The 23,483-nt window shown below is 41.7% G+C and overlaps 1 protein-coding gene across 2 annotated transcripts in view; it reads right to left on the minus strand.

Moving 5' to 3' along the window:
- Positions 1–22,649, minus strand: part of GRXCR1 (glutaredoxin and cysteine rich domain containing 1) — a 61,306-nt gene extending 38,657 nt beyond the window's left edge. For both annotated transcript variants that reach the window (XM_084627515.1, XM_084627514.1), the window contains exon 1: positions 22,110–22,649. In XM_084627515.1, the coding sequence (XP_084483641.1) occupies positions 22,110–22,505 (396 nt within the window). In that variant the 5' untranslated portion in view covers positions 22,506–22,649. The remainder of the gene's footprint in view (positions 1–22,109) is intronic.
- Between the last annotated feature and the right edge of the window lie 834 nt (positions 22,650–23,483).

A 23,483-nucleotide genomic window follows, 5' to 3' on the forward strand; every position in this document is an offset into this window, starting at 1 on the left:
TTGTGGGCTCAGGGAAACCAACCAGTCTTCCCACATATTGAGCAGAGAACAGTCTGCTTTTTAAGCTTCCCTTCCCCTCAGTGAAGATCTACTGCTCATCCTCTCTCTTCCAGGCCAACTTCAATTCTTAGGTCTCTAGTCTCTAGTTTTGTCCGAGAGACATCCTTCCGTTGTCAGGGCAGCCAGTTCACAGAAGGCTGCGACCTCTCTCATCTCCTTTTTCCCTCCTGATTGTTCTATCTATCCGGAAGGCTTTCCCTCCTGACTTGACATATCCAGCAGCTGTTGAGGGACAGAGTGATTTTCAGCCCATCTATAGCCCAGATTAACTTCTTTCTTCTTGTGCCAGCCCAGTCATATAGTAAATATCTCAGTAACCAGGTCCACATATATTACAATTGAGCACTGGAATAGACTACCTAGGGAGGTTGTGGAATCTCCATCATTGAAGATTTTTAAGAGCAGGTTAGACAAACACCTGCCAGGAATGGTCTAGATAATACTTAGTCCTGCCATGCATGCAGGGGACTGGACTAGTTGACCTCTTGAGGTCCCTTCCAGTCCTATGATTCATCAGTTATTACATAGCTGCTCCAGATCCATCACATCAGCTGCCACTCAGCCACTTAGCTGCCCTCTTGATCACCCTCCCAAACCCAAATGTCCCCAGCTTCTCTCCCAAGCTTTCCCATGTACCCCTTTGGACACCTCCACAAAGCTAGCTACCCCCTCCAGCTTTCCCCAGCCCCCAGTCACCCCTTGGACACCATCACAAACCCAGCTCTTCCCCCAGGTTATCCAACTATCTCCTGGAAACCCCCATAATCCCAACTGTTCCTAGCTTCTCCCTTCCCACCCCAACCTCTACCCCCAGCCCCCTCCAACCACTGAGTTTGCTCCCATCTTTCTCTCCTGGATACACCTGCAAACCCAGCCTCTCTTAGCTACGTTACAGCTTCCCTCAGCTCCCAGTTACCTCCACAAAACAACTTCCCTTAGGTGCCACCCAGCTTCCCCAACCATCTCCACCCTCACAACCGCTACCACAGCTCCCCACCATCTTTATCTTCCACCCAAACACCCCACAAACCCAGCTGCCCTGACTTTGAATGTACCCACATACACTCCAGACACCCTTCAGTACACACCCACTTGCCACCGCTGTCAGATTTGGTACAGCTCTGTGTTCTACCCCCACCACTGTTTGGTGCAAGGTATATTGCTGTTAACCTGTAGTTTATGATCATATGTAAATTTGCAAACATACAAACTATTTAAAGAATATGTATTTTTATACATAATTTGCATAAATCTTGGCAGCTATGAAACGTCCTGAACTGCAAAGGCTCTAATGGACCTCCCCCTGCTTCCCTAACCCCTGCATGCAGAATATTACTTCTGGCAGGAATAACTTCTGTTGTGTGTGGACTACACAGAACTGCTAATGGCCAAGATATGTGTGCATACAAACACTGTTTTAGCCGCATAACAGCATGCCCATTTTGGAGTCCTTTGAGTTTAGTTCCTGATTGTGGCTTAAGTTCTTAGGGTATTTTAAATGTGCCTTGACCCCCGCTGAATGTTAAGCATATCCTAGAACAGACAATGTTCTATGCTTCTGTAAACGATCCTTGGAGGTTTTGATGTTCACATTTCATACATGAGAAGGAACGGGGGAAGAGGTTGAGTTCCTACCTTTGCAGCTGTCATTGTTTAACTGGAGACAGTTTTCTGAAGCTGATGTTAGCCAGACAGCAGCATAACAGCTTAGATAGTGAAAGATGCTATAAATGCAATATTAATTTTTGCAATAGCAAGATAGACATTTTAGAATGTATGGAAAGTTATGGAGTAAAGCAAAAAGTGTAGAGAGGCCACTGCAGAACTCATAATTTTTCATTCCTTCAAATTTTCCCTGTCTCTGATCACTAACACACAGCCTGAACTTAGTGAGCTAGCAAAGTGTTAACATCTTTACATCTCCAAAGTACTTAACAAACATTAACATTAGTTAATCTAAGAGCAGAGAAAAAAATTCCACTGAATGTCAACTTAAGGAAGGTTGCTCTCAGGACATTAAAAATGCATGCCATGGTGTGCATAGCATTTGCTTGTCTAAACTTATGTCTACAAACAGTGAAATATGAAGGGTTTAAACAATGGATCACATATGTGGCAATTAATTAGGATGTTAATATTAATTATAACTAGAGGTTACCTTCATGGCAGAAAATTGCACCTAGATAATGTAATTTAAATTCCTACTACTTAAGGTTAATGTGTTACCAACTGATGTCAAAGTCTGTGTGTAGGGGTGTGGGAGAAAATGTTGGCTAACTATTTCATTACTGTTTATGAGTTTTTCTTATTCCTCTGCATTTTCTGATTCTGATCAGGATGAGAAGCAAAAGTGCTGGAAATCACAAACGACAGCTGGCACTTAAAAGATTTTCCAACACAGTTTGGAAACTAAAGGGATATATAGAGTTTAGATAGGTATCCAGACTTTTGCTTATCCAAATATTCAGAGAATTGCCTGTCACTATTTAATCCTGAGTGATTAAACATTATAACAGGTTATTTTGTCATCTCTTTTTTTTTTTTTTGAGATCTTCCTTTTCTAAAATTATGCACGGGTAAAATTTCTCAAACTTGCTTAGTTGTCCAGCATGAGAACATTTTAACCTGCTATTCACTCAGGTTATAATTCTAATACTTGGCACGAACATCATACCACTTTCCCTCAGAACTTTAAAGCACTTTTTAAACATTAATAGATTAAGCCTTAACCGTCCCCCTCTGGTACAGCACCCAAGTCTCCTGATTCCTTGTCCTCTGCTTTAGCAATAAGACTATATTTCTGCTCATTTATTTGTCCCACTTTACAGCACAAATTAAGCTTGCGTATCATAGAGCAGGAGGGAACCTTGTGATGCTTGTGTCTTCCTCCAGCATATGCTGTATCACACAGTGGAACATTTCACGCTGCAAAGAAGCGTCGTTGTACTGTTCAGGAGCACAGGTAGTGAATGGCAGTCCTGAAAAATACTATACCTATTTTTCCCCATTTCTTTTCAGCTTGTCGGTGTTTTTGAAAAAAACACCCGTGTGTTCTCAGGCAACCAGCTGAAGTTAGAAAAGGGCACTGTTTCTTCTTCCTATTTTATGGCATGGTTTTCTGCCTTGCAAAAGAAACCACTCTCTCCCTTCTGTCTTCTTCTAGCCTCTTATTCTTTCCCCTTCTAAGAGAGAGAGATAGATCTCCCTTATACCTCTAAACCTCAACAAAGATATAGAGAGATTAATAATATATACATGAAACTGTGGGTCAGCCACTTCACATTTAAACATAACCAGGTGCAGTTTACTCATTCAATGATCCCTATACAGATCTCAAAGAGCTGACTGCATTTAATTTAATTTAAAGGCATTACTGCTCTGGGAAAATGAAATCCAGATTGCTGAGCTCCCTACTATTGTGACTCATCATAATGCTGGCCAGAGGAAAGTATGCTGAGGTGGTAAGAACTGTCTAATGTCCAGCCTTTGTTAGGTTACTTTTCTCTCTCCGAGATGGGCTTAGTGTGCTGAAAATAGATCACTTTGTCTGAGCCTGGCTTTTAACATCCCAGAGAAACATAAAAATGCCTGTATGTGCAGTGTTCCCTGACTTTATTTTTATTTGCCAACCATTTGAAATACCTTATTTTAATTAAAACAAATGTCTTGGATTCTGTTAGAAACCCTTTAGTGTCATAGACAGTAATCAGCAAGTAAACAAGCAGTTGCCAGTAAAGATCTTATCTGTTGGACTTAGCTCAGTTGAAAATTTAGTGTTTTCATTGGCAGCTGATCCAGCTTTCACCATGGATTAATTACACTCCAGGATCAGTCTGTCTGGCATAACAAAACAACTTTTGTTCATCCAGTACAAGTGAAAGACTAAAGAAAGCAATGGGGTTACTGAAATAAGGTGTTACTTCAGACTGCTACATGTGCAATCAATAGAGAAAATGTAAAATTTTAATCCATTCTTCACAGTTTATTCTTCCAAGCAATAAATTCAATCCCTGAAATCAGTTAGAGTTTGTGATTGGTCTGAGATATACCCCTGAGTTTGTAAATTTGGCAGATATTAAACTTTCTTTTAAATGTCAGCTCATATTTTACAAATATTTCCATGAGTGGAACCTGCAACAGGATGAACAGAGACCATGAAAGTATTTTATTTATAAAATAAAACAGCAAAACTAGGTCCATAGTAGGTTGTACTTAATATATTTAATTTCCATTTCTAAATTTCTGCCATTTACATATAAAATGATCTGCTACTTTTTTCTCAATAGCTGTAATATACAATGTGCTTATTATTTAAATGATACCTTATTGGTGAAAATGTTAATCAACTGAGCTAAAAAGTAGTAATAAACAGAAAACAGGCATCTTTGGAAAAGCTGAAGTTTTCATGTTTAAGGCACAGTTATTGTAAATAAAAATAGTAATACTTTACCCCCAAACAACACATTTCCTCTCAAAGGATCCCAAAACACTAGGCAAACATTAATAACTTTCACATTGAAACTTCAGTGAGACAAAGCATAGAACTGGACTGTGTTTACCCTGACAAAGTGCTGATAAAGTATTGACTCAGTCCTGAGTCTGCTGGGCTGGAGCTGTGCCTTATTGAACTAAAAGCCCAGTAGTGAAGAAAAAGGACCTCTTCAAGTTATCATGTCAGAGGATTTCAGTCCCCTTGCCACTTACTTAACATAATTGGAACTATACCTCTCAACTGTTCCTCCTCACTTAATAATACCTAGGACTTGGATACCCCCTTCATCTTCAGACTTTAACTAATTCATTAACTAATTACATATTCAATCCTCTCTATTTTTAAAACTAAATTTTACCTCTGTATCACACATGCTGGAGTTTCCTCTTTTCATGTAAATTACATCTGAACCACAAATCTGAGGTTATAGGACTAAGGTGTTAGGGTATTTTATGCAGACATAAGAGGTGCCTAATCCATATGTAACATGGACTGGCTCTACATTGGACCCAACTTCTCCTGAGGCCAGATGGCTCACTATGCAAGCTGGGGCAGACTGCACACACATTCATTTTAAGGCCACAGGCCTTGTGCCTGGGAGAATGTCTAGACTAGCATAAAAGGTGTGGGGGGTTTAAACACATTAGCTTGCACGTTTTACCAAAAATTTTAAAACCCTACTGTAGACCACTCAAGCTGTATTTTAATACATGTTGGCTGATTAACATGGACCCAAGTAGTGAGCCAATGGGGACCAGCTAATACATATTAGAATGCAATGTACAATGTCTACATGAGGGTATAAAACATACTAATTAAAACATGTTAGCTAACACATTTTAAACACTACCTTTTATCCTACTCTAGACATACCATGGGTGGAGAGACCAACTGGGCAGCCACATGGGCCCTATACAGATACCCTCAGGACACTGTATCTCACAACCAGACTCCTGGGGACCTGCTGGCCACTGCTTCCTGCAGCCCCCATTGGCTGGGAATGGTGAATTGCAGCCACTGGGAGCTGTGGGGGACTGTGCCTGCGGATGATCAATGTAAAAAAAATGTCTTGCAGCCCGCCAGTGGATGACCCTAATGGGCCACGTGCTGAAGGTTGCCGACCCCTGGTATAGTCATTCTGGACCCATCACAGAATCTCAGCTTTTGTTCAAAATTAAAAATAACGTTCTTGCCCTTGTGGTTGCAAAGAAAAACTTGAAAACGTGATGTGACCGGAATCCCAGGGGTGCCATGCTGACATTGCTCAATCAGGGCAAACTGCAAAGAATGGGCAGACAATCCCCAAAACTGGTGGTTATTCTGGTACTTAGCTGTTTTGTTGCTAGCTTAGTGGATCTTCTATAATACCATACTGGTTACCCAGAAGTCAAAAACACAGTTCCCTTAAAGTAACCCAGCCTTGGGCTTCCTCCCAGACAGCCAAGTCAAATATAATGAGGATTATTGAAAATCTTGTTCATCATATAAATCTTGTTCTACCAATTCTAAAGGATCTGACACATTACCAAGCAAGTTAATGAATATTTCAGATCTTACCCAAATACACACTCAAAGCCAATTCTTATTGACTAAACACAAATTTATTAAAGAAAAGAGAGGGTATTGGTTAAAAGATTATACATATAGATATTAATATAGTTCTTAGGTCAGTTTCATAGTAGAAATGGTGAGTTCTAGAGTTGCAAAGAGTTCTTTCAGAACTAGTCCATAGGTTTAGTTCAATGTTCAATATCAGGGTGATCCAAAATGAAATTGGAAACCTCAATCTTGTGGCTCAAGCATCCCCTGATAAAACAAACAGATTTGAGATAAAAAGGATCTGTACCAAGAACCCTTTATACAGTTTCTAGGCACCCTCTTGACAGCACCCAATCCTAGGATGAACAATAGTGTCTTTGAAGTAACCTCCTATTTCCTAAACATCAACGGTAATGAGCTACATAGATTAACTTAAGGCAAATGCCTGTCTCCCATCATTTGCAGGTGATTTGCTTTATACCTCAAAGAGAGACTACTGCACGGGGCAGCACAGCATGGGGAGGAGGTGACCAGCCCTCTGTGAAGAAAGAAGTGGTTCGGGACTATTTAGAAAAGCTGGACAAGCACAAGTCTATGGGGCCACATGCACTGCATCAGAGAGTGCTAAAGGAGTTGGCAAATGTGATTGGAGAGCCATTGGCTATTATCTTTGAAAACTCATAGCAATCGGGGGAGGTCCCGGATGACTGGAAAAAGGTTAATGTAGTGCCCATCTTTAAAAAAGGGGAGGATGAGGATCCGGGGAACTACAGGCCAGTCAGCCTCACCTCAGTCCCTGGAAAAATCATGGAGCAGGTCCTCAAGGAATCCATTCTGAAGCACTTAGAGGAGAGGAAAGTGATCAGGAACAGTCAGCATGGATTCACCAAGGGCAAGTCATGCCTGACTAATCTAATTGCCTTCTATGATAAGATAACTGGCTCTGTGGATGCGGGGAAACCAGTGGAGGTGTTCCTTGACTTTAGCATAGCTTTTGACACGGTCTCCCACAGTATTCTTGCCAGTAAGTTAAAGAAGTATGGGCTGGATGAATGGACTATAAGGTGGATAGAAAGCTGGCTAGATTGTCGGGCTCAACGGGTAGTGATCAATGGCTCCATGTCCAGTTGGGAGCCGGTATCAAGTGGAGTGCCCCAAGGGTCAGTCCTCAAGCCAGTTTTGTTCAATATCTTTATTAATGATCTGGAGGATGGTGTGGCTTGCACCCTCAGCAAGTTTGCAGGTGACACTAAACTGGGAGGAGAGGTAGATACACTGGAGGGTAGGGATAGGATACAGAGGGCCCTAGACAAATTAGAGGATTGGGCCAAAGGAAATCTGATGAGGTTCAACCAGGACAAGTGCAGAGTCCTGCACTTAGGACAGAAGAATCCCATGCACCGCTACAGACTAGGGACCGAATGACTCTGCAGCAGTTCTGCAGAAAAGGACCTAGGGGTAACAGTGGATGAGAAGTTGGATATAAGTCAACAGTGTGCACTTGTTGCCAAGAAGGCCAGTGGCATTTTGGGATGTATAAGTAGGGGCATTGCCAGCAGATCGAGGGACGCGATCGTTCCCCTCTGTTCGACATTGGTGAGGCCTCATCTGGAGTACTGTGTCCAGTTTTGGGCCCCACACTACAAGAAGGATGTGGAAAAATTGGAAAACGTCCAGCAGAGGGCAACAAAAATGATTAGGGGACTGGAACACATGACTTATGAGGAGAGGCTGAGGGAACTGGGATTGTTTAGTCTGCGGAAGAGAAGAATGAGGGGGGATTTGATAGCTGATTTCAATTACCTGAAAGGGGGTTCCAAAGAGGATGGATCTAGACTGTTCTCAGTGGTAGCAGATGACAGAATGAGGAGTAATGGTCTCCAGTTGCAGTGTGGGAGGTTTAGGTTGGATATTAGGAAAAATGTTTTCACTAGGAGGGTGGTGAAACACTGGAATGCATTACCTAGGGAAGTGGTGGAATCTCCTTCCTTAGATATTTTTAAGGTCAGGCTTGACAAAGCCCTGGCTGGGATGATTTAGTTGGGGATTGGTCCTGCTTTGAGCAAGGGGGTTGGACTAGATGACCTCCTGAGGTCCCTTCCAAAGCTGATATTCTATGATATCACAAGACAGTGATATTACTATATTCATAGTTCATTTAAATGTTCATATCTCCTTTTGATCTCTGAATTACCAGAATACAGTGATAGACAGGAACTAACTAGTGTGTGTGTGTATATGTATATATAACTCACACACACCACAATCATTATCTACTAATATGTCTCATGTCTCTACAGGCTGAATCTGGGTTAATTAGCCTGCTAGTTCCCTTTGTCACTTGTGACTTAAGTGTAACCAACACAATGATGACTGCCTGAGTTTGCAGAGAGCCTGAAGCAATAGCTACAAGAGATGTGAACTTCCACATTCAGCTCAATGGCGTGTTAAATGGAATGCCGTTGGCAGGTAAGATTAAACCTGGGACCTCTGGTGCTAAATCCATGAGCCTCTATTGCATGCACTAAACACTTGCTCTTAGTTAAGACTATAGCAGACTCATTACTCTCTAGATGGTTTAGGTACCACTGGGAGTCGGGGGGGAAGCACCACAACAAGCAAGCATGGGTTATATTAACTCCTAGATACATTGCTCTGCAGGTCCCACCAATATCACCACAACCAAGAACTCAATGTATGGCAGGAAGAGAGGAGTGCAGTGGGCCTGGCCACCCACCCATGTAGATAAAACCCCAGTGCTGCGGTAAATAGTGGGGCCACTGTCTCTCCAGGGAAAGAGAGGGAACTCCTGCTGTGACCCCTGCAGCTCTCAAAGGGAAAGAGAAGCCCTGCTACTGTTCGAGTGGGGGATATAAGGGCCCCATTACTGCTGCTCTTGCCTATCTGGGAAAGGAGAAGACTTCCTCCCTGCAACCTCCACTCTAGGTGGGTGGAGAGTCATGATGCAGGGAGGGGCCTGTGGCAGCCATGTGTCATGACAAACCTATGGTCCTGGATAGATCTCATCCACCCCCATTACTAGAGAATCGCCAATCAGAGCTACAATTAAAACAACAGAAATACATGGGAGAACAATATCAAAATGAAGAAGGGGGAAAAAAACACCTGGATTTACTGTTTTCATAGATCCTTAGGGAGAGGGACCAATATCTTCTAGGGAAAAGACTGTCGGGCAAAGTGTTCATGAGAGTTCAAGGAAGTGCTCTGATACTTCAGTGATAGGTGCTATAGAAAAAACTGAAGTAAGCAGATAGATCGCCAAGCTTCTCAGTGGATGCCTAAAGATAGGCACCTAACTAAGTAGCCTGATTTTTTCCAAAAGTGTGAGTACCTAGATCCTCCACTGAAGTCCGAGTATGGACAGAATAAAATCTTGGGCTGAATTTTTTCAATGTGGGACACCGTCCCTATTTTTATACCTCTCGCCCTCCTGTATCATGCCTTCATTACAGAATTTTAGAACAGCTGAGGATGTGATGTCTCCATACTGTACAAGGTTACTTACAGGAACACAAAGTTCTGTAAGTGAAGATGAAGTAATTTGCACTTAGTTGCAAATATTAACTGTAAAAATGCCCTTCTAACCACCAAACAGTCATATGAAGAATGTGTGATAATTTTTCTTTCTGTCATGGCTAATCTCAAAAATGGGTGCTCAGAGAGAGACTTCTAGGTCCAGATCAAAGCCTCTAGATCAGTAACCTGGGTTTCAAAAGTCCTGAGCACTCAGCAGCTCCCACAGAATCCATCCTCTGAATGAATCACTAAGGAAGTATTTGCTTTTGTAAATTACTTTCTTCCTTTGGTGTGTGTTTTTTGAAGGGTTTATTTAGGAGGGATTTTTTTTTTTGTTTGGGGAGGTTGAGGCTGGTGGCTGGTCTTTGGTTTTTTGTGGGAGGGGGTGCTGAGATGGGTTGTGTTTCTGTTTTGTTGTTTCTCCGGATGGCATTGGGGGTTGTGGCTTATGGATGCTTCAGTTGTGCATCAGCCTGATTGAAAGAACTAAACTGTAACTTTCAAGAAGCACATTAAGACCTATGATTGGTGGAGGCAGGTGTGGCGGTGTTTAACATTGTCATCTTTCACCAGTTCTGCTGTTCTGCACTTTGTGACGTTCTGCATCTGAATTGAAACACAAAGGCAACTGCTTCACAGATGGCTCTGCAGCAGGCAGAGATACTCCTCTTGCAATAAAAGATGCAGTATATGGAAAGCAGAAGCACATCATCGTTCAGTTACACACACACAACACTGCATTTTCTTTTTAAAGATTATGGCCCCAGTCGCAGGATTAGAGGGGGTTCTGACTGCATTCTATATCACATGAACTGTGTGAACAAGAAGGATTTTGTAAAAATAATTTACTTACAACTAGCTGCTGCATGTCTTGTTAAGCCTTCGTTTTTCTGTGGGCTTCTTTTGAAAGTATTATCACCCATTCAGTAGCCACTGATGTTCCAAACTAGTTACTAGGGGGCAACCTGATACAGAAGGATTTTATGATTGGACTTTTGCATTGGTATTTATTGATTGGTTCAGGGGTTCATAAGTATAAGACATGATATTGTTCGTTGCTGTAGACCTGTGCACATATCAGCTGAGGACAAACTTTTGCATGTTTCTGGGGGCAGGGGAGGAGGGCAAAGGAAAGATGTGGTGATTTTGTGGTATAGCAGACATTCTCCTCTGATAGTATTGATGGACGGTGCCTCTGGAGATCGCTAAAAGCAGAGTTGTTGTATGGTTGTTTAAATGCTTCCCACAACTTACAGTAAATAGCTTTTCTGTCATCTTTCTTGTCATGTGCGAAATGAGTCCATACTTCACTGACTCCAGCAGCATTTCTGTGACCAGCTTTGCTGATTTGGATAGCGGAGGAAGGCTGTGTAGAATTATGCTGCTGCTGCATGTGTTTCTTGTGCCTAGCAAAACGCTGCAGTTCGGCTGTTTGGTTTGGGAGGAATCTTTCTCCTGAACCTTATCCAGCACCAGCAGAAAAGAGGTAGTACACGAATTACTTATAAATAGAGACTGGCTTAAATGGTGAAGTTTGATAAATGTTTATACTCCAGTACTTTTCATATTTGCTACCAGATGCTATGAGCATGTGATGAAAGGGAGCAAAGGAAAATTTAAAGTTCCATACCTTTATTTCTGGCTGCAAATTTCCCTCATTTTAAAACCTATTTTAATGCAGTTAAACTAGGGATTTACTCATAATCCTGCAGACTATTGCAGTAGCTGCTGGAAACTTTGTTCTTAGCCAACCGATAGACCACCTACAGGATACTTTCAACTGTTTCTTTCTTTAAGCTGTTAATTATGTATCTTGTATGGATGCAGTGTGCAATAAACCGCCAGCCACAGCACGCAGATGTCTGCAGCCTGCTCTGACAGACCTGAGTAGTCTAGCTGCTTCTCATTCTGATTCTCATCTGCAAATACATCATTACTTTCTCTTTTTTTTTTTTTTTTTTTTTGGTCTGAAGGAAACTGCTACTTAACCACTTCCACGTGGCAGTCATGCTGGTTAGCATATGATTGGCTGACTTGTCACTGGTTTATGATCAGGTGCTAAAACTGTATATCAGATTTCCTTTGCTGCACAACATCAGTATTGCAGGAATATTGTGTAATATTCTTATTCAGCTAGTCAGTATTTGCAAACCCCAGTGCAGGCTCAGTGCCTTCTGAGGTGCTGTTAAGAGTGTGACAAAACTTCAGAACTAAATAGTATTATGCTGTAATTAACTGGCTGTGTATTTGTACCATTGCCTTCTACTGGATGAAATCAGCACTATTTGTCATGGGCCCCAGACAACGAGCCACTAAAGGAGATTCCCTTTTAGCTCAAATGGTAGGAGCATGTGCTTTTGGACTAGGAAGAGGAGAGTTCTGTCCCCATTTTCACAACATCAATAGTTGCACAGTTTGATGACAGATGTGAAGACTGAAGAGGCCAGACGTTTGTTATAATATTTTCATGGTTTAGACATTACTCTAAATGACCTTCCATGCAAATATTAAAATCAGCTGCAGGACATTCAGTTTCCACATATGCACTATCCTGAACCTGGATGGTTGACTTCAGCTGCTAAGCACCTAGGACAGTTTATACATGTAAATTATTTACAACATTTACATTTCACCTTTTAACCTAAAGTTCTTCACAAACTATATATATATACAGCATCACAGGAATCCATCCAGCACAGAGGAGAAAGGCAACCAGTGAACAGCTTGTTGCTCAATAATGGGGGGCCGGGCAGGAATTTGGTCAGGACAGCAAACATGACAAGCTACTCCCCTACTCCTGCAAACATGACAAGCATTTTTAAAATGTCTGTACACAGGACCAAGTTTTAAGGTTGGTTCAGAAAGACCTTGCAACAGGAACACATCATTGTTCTGTTGAGTCACCCTACAAAGCACAGGTAGTAGACTCTGCAAAAAGGTGCAGGGTTGTTACTGTTGATTGATGATTAATGCTGGCAGATGGATCTTGTTAGTGACCAGCTGGATAGAAGAGAGGCTGGTGACTCTCTAAAAGATGGAAGGGGGTGAGGGGATAGAAGAAGGATAGAGTAGGTCCTGCAGTGAAACCCAAGAACAGCTAGTTTTGGGGAGAATGTGTTAATGATGATGCCACATTGAAGGAAGGGAATGCATTTTGGATGCTAATTCAGAATCTGAATGCCTTGTTGAAGACAGGCTAGAGACTAAAGTTAGGAGCTTCATTCACTGTTATACTGTTTCCCCTGTGTGCGGGCTCTGCTGCTGCTGTTAAGAGGTTGTAAAGTCAATGGATGTGCCTATTAGGGAATTTCCTCCTCTTTATGGAAAGTATCCCTGGCATAGAAATGGCTGCAGAGCTCTAGCTCACTCTTGCCCTTCTCATGTAGCTGACAGCAGCTTGCTTTTGTGAACTCTGCAATAACTCCTTGTGACCATAGGCAATTAGGCACAAGTTAGGGTAGGCCTGAGTGCTCTAATCTGTGCCAGAAGTCAAAACAGCCCCCACCCAGACCTTGAATAGGGTAGGTGTGAAGTTACAATTGCCTCCTACCCTTGGATCCTGGTGGCATCTGGAATTCAGACCCATGTGTGGAAAGCTGCAGGAAGCTCAGTTTTTCTACCATGGAAGGATGGAGTGCAGAGGCAATCCTGTTAAGATTTGAACGTGTGGTTCTAGGTTGTCTAGAGATTTTTAAACTAACATCCTCTTTAATATTGTACTGCAAATGCATAAGACAATTCTCAACTGCCTTGTGCCTATTGTAGGCATTGTCACCCATGCAAAGGAGATATAAATGCTGCTGCCAGTGTGAACAGAGAACTCAGTTTGGTAACAATATACACTCACCATAGAATCATAGAATATCAGGGTTGGAAGGGACCCCTGAAGGTCATCTAGTCCAACGCCCTGCTCGAAGCAGGACCAATTCCCAGTTAAATCATCCCAGCCAGGGCTTTGTCAAGCCTGACCTTAAAAACCTCTAAGGAAGGAGATTCTACCACCTCCCTAGGTAATGCATTCCAGTGTTTCACCACCCTCTTAGTGAAAAAGTTTTTCCTAATATCCAATCTAAACCTCCCCCACTGCAACTTGAGACCATTACTCCTCGTTCTGTCATCTGCTATCATTGAGAACAGTCTAGAGCCATCCTCTTTGGAACCCCCTTTCAGGTAGTTGAAAGCAGCTATCAAATCCCCCCTCATTCTTCTCTTCTGCAGGCTAAACAATCCCAGCTCCCTCAGCCTCTCCTCATAAGTCATATGTTCCAGACCCCTAATCATTTTTGTTGCCCTTCGCTGGACTCTCTCCAATTTATCCACATCCTTCCTGTAGTGTGGGGCCCAAAACTGGACACAGTACTCCAGATGAGGCCTCACCAATGTCGAATAGAGGGGAACGATCACGTCCTTCGATCTGCTCGCTATGCCCCTACTTATACATCCCAAAATGCCATTGGCCTTCTTGGCAACAAGGGCACACTGCTGACTCATATCCAGCTTCTCGTCCACTGTCACCCCTAGGTCCTTTTCCGCAGAACTGCTGCCTAGCCATTCGGTCCCTAGTCTGTAGCGGTGCATTGGATTCTTCCATCCTAAGTGCAGGACCCTGCACTTATCCTTATTGAACCTCATCAGATTTCTTTTGGCCCAATCCTCCAATTTGTCTAGGTCCTTCTTTATCCTATCCCTCCCCTCCAGCGTATCTACCACTCCTCCCAGTTTAGTATCATCTGCAAATTTGCTGAGAGTGCAATCCACACCATCCTTGAGATCATTTATGAAGATATTGAACAAAACCGGCCCCAGGACCGACCCTTGGGGCACTCCACTTGATACCGGCTGCCAACTAGACATGGAGCCATTGATCACTACCCGTTGAGCCCAACTATCTAGCCAGCTTTCTACCCACCTTATAGTGCATTCATCCAGCCCATACTTCCTTAACTTGCTGACAAGAATACTGTGGGAGACCATGTCAAAAGCTTTGCTAAAGTCAAGAAACAATACATCCACTGCTTTCCCTTCATCCACAGAACCAGTAATCTCATCATAAAAGGCCATGAAGAGGTGAAAATGACTACAGAGGATCCAAGGAGCAGTGGATAAACATGTAGATTTTCCTGATTCAGGAAATATTCTGGATAATTAGATAGGTATGTATGCAAACATGGAAAAGAAATGCCAAGAAATCCCATTTATATCCAGAGCACCACTGATTTCACCAGTATTCCACATGAGAATAAGGGTTCACACTTGTGGGTCCCTCAGCAGGATAGAGCAAGAATCCTTTACCGGCATCTGTGGAGCTCTGATTACATGTAGGTCATGGTCTAAGAGCCTGTACTATACAGAGCTGGATGAAATTTTCAAAATAAAAACATGTATATTACTTTCTCCAAAATAACAAAAACTAATCCACTTTTATGGAACAATCGCTGATGAAATCAAACAATCAAATATCATGGTTTGCTTTGGTTGCTGGTTTCTTGATATTCAGTAAATCAAGCAGTCAAAAGATTTTTTTCCCTCTAACTTAGGGGAAAATTGGAGGGGAGGGGAAGTCCCTCGTGTCTGAAATCTTGTATATCAGCTTTCAGAAACTTGTATTTTTTCCAGTCTATTTATAAACCCTTAACAGTAAGGTGTTTCAACGCAGCACCAGTAAACCCTTAACTGTAACAGCATGCACAGTGCCACTATAATAATGCTCTTGTCTAAACCTGCTGATGTATAGCTGTTTTTGCAGTCTGGGAACAACAGGTACTAATACACTAATTAATCAACCATAGACTCTAACTGAAAGACCATTAACCCAGAGTTTAAAATCCTCCTTTTGGAATCAATGTAATTATTCAGCACGTGGTTCTATAAAACTAACTATAGGAAAACTACAGTATTAGTCCCAAGCAGTTGAGGTAACTTGACAAAATTACATGGCTTCTTTAAATTGTTTTGCAACAACAGTTTTCTCCCTTCCCATGCCTCTCTCAGATTTTGGACACTCCAGTTATGCCTTTTCTATTTTCTAATGGACAGAAATCTAATTTTCCTAACTTCTCACAGCTATTACTCCACTGGCATTTGTCAGCCTTGTTACCATTTTTCATCTACTCTCTAATTCTTCAATAGACTTCTATAATATAGTGCTCAGAATGGTCACAAGATTCCAAGTGAAAGCTGGCACAAGGAAGTATAAGTTAAAATAAACCTGCATATCAGAATTTATCCCAAAGGAGGAAGGTCACTCTCCTTCAAGATCCATACAAATGATGTAGCTTTAGATTACAGCTGGGGTTCCATAGCAGCCTGGCTGACTGGTACTGCTGACCTTGCAATTCCCTTTTCTGTGAAATCTGCTATTTTGGAACCTATGTCTTGTGCAGACATCCCACAAGGAGGCTCTGGCACAAGAAGCTTCTCTTCCTCTTGCTCCCCATAAGTATGATTCAGGTCCAGTGGGAACCTTTATGTTAAGGGAGTCAAAGGACTCTGCAGGACTACTGTGGCCCATGATGAAAATCTGACCAGGGAGTGGGAGGGCAAGAGCAATGACTCTCTCCAAATAGGGGTACAGTATTCATTCTTCTCCTGTGTCCTCTAGAGTTCTGGGGATTATGACCTCCACTCTGCCCCTAATAAGGGGCTGTAGCTACATTCCATCCAGCCTATAATTTTAGGTTTCCCTTCACCTGTCACTCCCAAATCCTTTCCCAAACAGTGTTTTGCAGCTTGTACTATTTAAAGCACAATTCTTTTTTGAACTCCCATTGGCTCTATTCTGCTTGCTATTTGGTATTGGTCAGCCCTCCTATTTTTGCAGCATCTGCAAAGTTGAAAACATCATCACATATTCACTCCCCCAGGTCACCGATGAACAGAGAAAATGACAAGGGGCTTGCAAAACAATCCCTGAAGCACTCCATTTGTTGCATTTTTATCTGATTTCACCATTTACCACCCCTCTCTTCAGTCTTAACAAGCTAACTCTATCTAGCTGAGTATTTCATTGTCAATACTATACTTTGCAACATTACACATTAGTCTTGTCTATGACATTGTATTGGAAAAGAGCTTGAAAAGCACTTATTGCTACATCCACAAATACATTAATCAGATTTGTTAACCGCACCTCCCCTAATATAATGGATGCTAGCAGGCTTGCCTTGATTTAGTTCTGCAGTTAATCAAACAGCAAGTGACCTTTCAGAACATACTAGATGCCCAGCAGAGTGTTATAAGCCTGGAATTAAATAAAAAGATCTCTGCTGGAACTGTGATAAGGAGGGAAAGGATCTGTACAAATCTTTTGCCTGGGCTCCACTGTACCACACCTTGTGGTAGGAAATCTAGCATGAATTGAACATCATGCTAGTTAGCGATGTACCAAATGATTCACTCAGTTTTGCTCTATATTACCTAGATGCTATATGAGGCATACGCAAGTCACCAAAGATTGGTTCTGAGGAGTGTTAGCATTTATTTTAAGAAAACAGAAATCACGCCATTCTTATATTTTATAGAAAAATCGTAGGCATATTCAAGCCTGTAGAGGTACTAAAAACGTGTGCCATAGAGATTAAGTATATTTAATTAATGAGTGTGCAGAGTATTACTATAAACCTCAAATCAATATTACTAAACTAATCTAAAGACAACAGTTAAACCACAGCTGCATCCAATGAGTATATGCTCCTAAAATAAGATCCATGAGAGAATTTAGGCACCTAAACTCCAGACTTAGGCAACTAAGTTCCTGTTTTCAGTGCCTACATCCCAGTTTTGGTTCCACTGCCACCCACAACACTCCCACTGACCCAGTAGGTGCCTAAACTCATTCAGTGCCTCAGCTTTTCAGATTAAAATGTCCTTATGTCTCTACCTCTGAACATGTGCAGTGCTACTCTGGGCACCAAGACTCCTCTCCAACCTAAGCCCCAGGGTGATTCACAAACCAGGGAAAGACAGGCAGTCATCCACCTAACTCTCATGGGAGGACCCAGTATGGTAGGCATGTTCAGACTGCACCTATGCATAGGGCACCAGCTGGATGAGATGGTGGTACCCACCTTATAACTTTTAGCCCAGTGCTTAGAGCACTCACCTGCGATGTGAGAGACTCAGGTTCATGTCACCACTCTCTCTGCCAGAGGGTGAGAGAGGATTTGAACAGGGGTCTCCCACCTGTCAGGACAGAGCTCTAGCCACTGAGTTATTCTGATGTGGGGCTCCCTCAGTCGTTCCTGTTGAAGTTGTTCCACCGTGGATAAATAATGAAAGAGAGGTTGGAGCAGGGGGAAGGGACTCAGGGTCTCTGACATCCCAGGTGCGTGCCCCAATCTCTGGGCTACACAGTCCTTCTCTCTCCTCCCATTCATTGTATAGGGAGCCTAGGTGTCTTACTCAGCTTCGTGGATTGCAATCTTGTTCCTATGATTTTCTAGGCACCTAAAAGTTAGGTACTGTGACAGTCAGTATTGCAACACCTAAGTCCCTTCCTGGATCCCACCCTGAGTATAAGTAGCAGGTCACTCCCATAGTTCTATGCCAGAAGGTGGTATCTTCCTTCCCATTGAGGGCATGCAGCAGTAGGGCATTCTTGGAGTGCAGTTCCTTTTCAAATGCTGATGGTTGAGGATCTCCAGTTGATTGTCTGCTGTAGCTTCAATCACAAGTATCTGCTCAATTTAGCTATACTGAACTCCTAGTGACAAATGCCTTGTCACCAACACACTGAGTCCTGAGTGCATATCAACATGTCTTAGGCCTGGTCCTGAGCATTCAAAAAGGTTATCAATGTGTTCCAGTCCTAATCTTGAATACCTAAAGAAGACATCTATGAGGTTCAAACCTTGTTCTGAGTGATAACATGACCCTCAGTAGGCCCCAGGCCTAGTCTTGAGCATCCAACAAGGTCATTGATATTACTTAAGCCTGGTTCCAAGTACCCAGTGGAGTCGCTGATAGGGTCTCAGGCCTAGTACTGAGTAGCCAGTGAGGGTCATTAACTTAGAACCCCACTCTGGACTCAGTGGAAAATGCTTTATATCAACTGGGTTGAGGCCTCCCCGGCCCTGTGCTCCAGGCTGGACACAAAGTGAGTCCTCCACCCACAGGCTTCAGAGCATGCTGCAGGAAGACAGGGGAATTATGTCTCCTTCCTTGCTGGAGGCATCAACTCACATTAAAAGGAAGTGGGAAGATGTTGCCATGGCAACCTTGTTCCCATCTTCACTGAAGCACAAGGAGAGGCTGAGGGGGTTGCTATGGCAACATTCTCTATTTCAGGCACCAGCAGCTTAGAGGAAAGTGGGAAGGAGTTGCTATAGAAACCAAGCTCCCATTGGGGTATCAGAAGGGCTGGTTTCGTGGCAGCCTCCCTACCCCAATTTCAAAGCATCCACATCCTAAAATGGAATTAAACCCGCCCCGAACCCCAGCATAATTCCCTTCACACCATGCAGTTCCCTGCATGACCTGTTTGAATTGCCAAGGGTAATAGCATCCCCACCCTGCGAGCCGAGAAAGTAACTTTCTTGGTGCTGTCTTGGCCATCTTTCAGCACTTTCAATACCTGCCTCAAACCTCAGGTGTAAATGATTAAGCTTGGTTGAATTGCTGTGGCCCCTCTTATTTGCAGAGCATTTCAATATATGGTTGAACCCAAAAGTATGTACAGGGACCAATTATTAGATAAACTGAGGTTTCAATCCCAGTTACTGTTTCACAAATGGCTGAAATCATTAGCCATCCATCTGCCTTGTGGCAGAGATGCTCCAAGTCTTCTTGTAGAAGTGAGCAACGGATCTATGTGTAAACTCTCTCTCTGACTGGGCTTCAACAACAGGCAAATTCTTGTTTTAATCTAGAAATATTTCCCACCTAACAGATCTACTCTGCTCATATTCATTAAAGGTGTGGTGGCCATGAGCCATGTCTGAATAGGTAGCCTTTTTGAAGGAACTATCTGCAGCACTTCCATAGGGGTGCACTCAGTAGCATGAATAGAGAATTATTCAAAATCCAAAAATCTCTCTGGAACATTTAAAATTCACAGAAGACTTGCTGGGCTCAGGTATTCTTAGTCCTTCTGAGTATAAAAGATGAAAACAGCTTGCCTGCTTCACCAAACTCCATTTACCAAAATCTGCACTTGTCTCTGTATATATATGGAGTGTCTCTACTTCCTGCTAGAAATTACTTGTTTTGAAGTCTGCCATTGCTCAACACTAGAGAATATTTGCCACAGTTAGTAGTTGTTAACAAAGGCTTTGATGTGGAAGTTGGGCCAGAGGACCAAAATCGTGTGGCCACAACTGGCAGTATACCTCGAGAAGCCACTGTTAGTGATCACAGGACACACACATACTGCATGCTTGAGATTCCAAATCACATTTTTCATTATAAATCATTTCTTAGTTACTCTGATCCAAATAATAATATTCAAGAATCCATCCACAACTTAGACTCAGGATTGACCCAGGAATTTCTGTGCATACTTTGGGATTTCAAATGACTGTTTCAGGTAAGGATCCTGACAAACATATAATCAGGCCATTTAGTTCTGAATCAACATGCAAGCAAGGTCAGAATCTCACCTCAGATATTGGAACCTCCATAAAAGTTTGACTGAACTGTTATACAGCTAGTTGCCCCTTCCCTATAGAGAAAAGAATACAACTGCAGACAGTCACAGCTCTTCAACATTGGACCCTCTAGAAGGTCCATAGACCAGAGGGTGCTGAAGCATATCCTTTTGAGAGAGAAACAAAATTATCTTGTCATACCTTTTACCACAAAATTACTACTTTTTACACTCTCTTTTGTTGGGGAAGAGAAGGTCCTGATCAAGCTCATGGAATAACAATAGAAATCATGCGGTGGTGATCTTTTTTCAAGAGGAAGGCAGATACCATTCCATTTTTAATAAGGAGGGATATCTGAACAGATCTCACACAGGACTCCAGCAGTCTCAAAGGAAACCTTTGCACTCTGGTATCCCACATTTATACTAATCAGTGTTACAGACTTCATGCCATAGAAATCATTGGCAAAAGATAATTCCTCTCCGCTAGACTCTGAACCTTGAATTTGTGGTGACTGTTGTGCAGGGAACTTTCCTTATGCTTTGTTCAAACTGTTTAAAATATCTGTGTGTTCCAGTTTTTCAGAGTAGTTTCTTTCTGTTGGCAATGATATCATCCAGTGGAGGAACACATGAAAACCAAGAGTCTAATCTACCTTCTCTGTGTATAGTTTTCTCTGGCTATTTTCCTGTGAAGCCTTTCCCGAATGCCGTCCTTCTAGACATTTCACAGAAATAAGTAAAGTTGCTGGACCAGATTCTTATTGCACTTAACAGGAGTGACTCCACTGAAGTCAATGGATTTACACTGGTATAAAATTGGTGAGAGCAGAATTAGGCCCATGGTTCCTGCCCTGAAGATCTTATGTTCTAAACCCGGGGATAGGAAGGCAAGGGTGACTGTAATAAGATTACATGTTTGTTAAATAAGAACACAGCATAAAACTCAGAGAGACTTCTCATAAATCATAAATAGAACATTTAATTTAAATAAATAAGTACTTATATAAAACCCCACCCCCCTTAGATATTACACAAATGCTTCTAAAACAATACATCCTCTAAAACTAGCATGTGTTAATTTTCAATATCATGATAAACACATTGGACATCGATTCCTTCTGGGAAACCATGAATAACAATACGCATGCTAGCACAATTTGAACATTAATAATTCAAAAATAGTATAGCAGAGCTAGTGAATAGTAGATGTTGTAGTATTATTGTATGAAATCTAAGCTATTTTAAAAAAAGACAATTTTATTTTATTTTTCTGAGAAATCTGGCTTTCAGCCTAAGGGTTCAAAGTGGCATAAACCATTTTAAATATAGGTTTTCAGTTCCTTCCAGCAGATTAGTGAGAAACAGACCTTAATAAGAGAGACATCTGACTAGATATCATTAACCTTTAAATGGGAGATGTGTCATTGGTGGTATTCTGCATCTAATTTGACTTACTAATTGGGTTAAACACAACAGAATTATTTATAGAGAAAGGATAGCAGATGTCATGGTAAACCAGTTAAAACAGATACCATAGGGCTGGAAATGGCATATGACCCCATATATCACTCTTAATGCTTCTAATGAAGCTGAAAATTAATTTCTTCAGTCATATCCTCACTCCAGGTCTTTACATGCTAGGCAGAGAGTATCCATTTTTAGCCAGCAAACCCTAGGGGAGGTGAATACTGAGAGAAGTTTCCAAACCAATTTGTGCTGTGGAGTTGGTATAGGAACAATCATTCTCTCCTGTACATGGGAGCCTTCAGTGGCATCAGTTATGAATACTGAAGTATGAGAACTCATAAAATAAGAGAGGCTTGAAAGAAATAGGAGAAAAAGATGAGACACAGGGTAAATGAAAGTTTTCACAATTAGCAAAGCTGCTTCACTTACCTGAAATATTTTTGACAAATTGTTAAAGAGGGCTTGACCAGCACTGACTTTGTGTTTGACTCCTCTCACTGTACCATTTTTGCTTAGAATGTTGACTCGTTTTGTACCAAAGCCCCTCTCTTTAGTAGCTCTCACTAAAATGAACAAGTCATCTTGCTCATTCTCATTTTCATCACACTCAGATCCTAAATGTCCATTCTGCTGTCCATCCGCTTCACTCAGTCTGCTGGTTTGGTCAGTCTCTGAACTACTGGTATATTCAGAATCCAAAGAGTCTGCGGTTTCTCCATCTGCATACACTTCCTTTAGTACTCTCCCACTGTGAGAGGAAGCAATTCGAAATCGGACTTTCCTCAGCTTCCTCTCACCTTCAGTCTTCATCTCGCTTTTAAGCATTGTCCCATCTATTGATATCCGCCATTTACATTGTTCTGGTTTAGGCTGTGACTGTAATTGCCAACTTGCCACACTTTAAAACAATATCAGAACTGTTTTCCAGGGACAGCAGCACTCATATTAAACTGAAGTGTAAAGGAAAGAGGATTCCCAAGAGCCTACACTGCAGTTCTACAGTTAATAATGAATGTGTTTGTGCTATGGTTACCTTTAAACTAAAACCTGCAAAATGATATCATCAATTAAATATTAAAGAGCCATTGTGTTGGTTTTTTAGCAGTTAGAGAGAGAGAATATGAATAGATGCTGATCTGAATTTTGGTTCCAATCAAAGAAACATAAGTTACATGAGTTCATGTGAATAAAACTTTGTTGAAAAGCGCAAAAAAGGAAGGAAGAATTTTCCTCAGGGTTCATCTGTGTAGAATTATTAGGGCCCTTCATTTTCAGTTTTTATTTTATTTAATTTTTCCCAGGAATGTATCAGTGTTTATTACCACAACAAAAAAAACAGGTGAAAATCAGTGCAAAAAAACCTATTAATTTTACTGGGTAAATATTGGTTTATTTTGGTATATGGAAAGACGGGGGAAAAAGGTATTCAGTAGATTAATGCTTTGAATTCCATTCATTAATGTGGTTTGCCGCAGAACTAAAACAGAACTCAAAACACAATGCCACCTTTGAGCTTAAGAAAACAATACATCTCTAATCCCCAAATAAAACTTTTCATTTGAATAAATAGTTCACTGTCGTAGGCTTAAAACTATTAGCCTACATATATTTACATTTCATAATTGAGCCATACCATTTGCATCGCATATACTCAACTTCCTCCTTTTCTCTTTTTTTTAAACTTTCAAATACTTCCTTGTATTCTAATACAGATTTTCATTTTCTTCCCATGTTAGTGTCAAATCTTTAAACCGTTATCTGCTAACAGCTTGAAAGGTGTATGTGATGAGCGTGAGATTCATG

This window comes from Lepidochelys olivacea (genome assembly GCF_965140295.1).
Source record: "Lepidochelys olivacea isolate rLepOli2 genome assembly, chromosome: 4".
NCBI lineage: Eukaryota > Metazoa > Chordata > Testudines > Cheloniidae > Lepidochelys > Lepidochelys olivacea.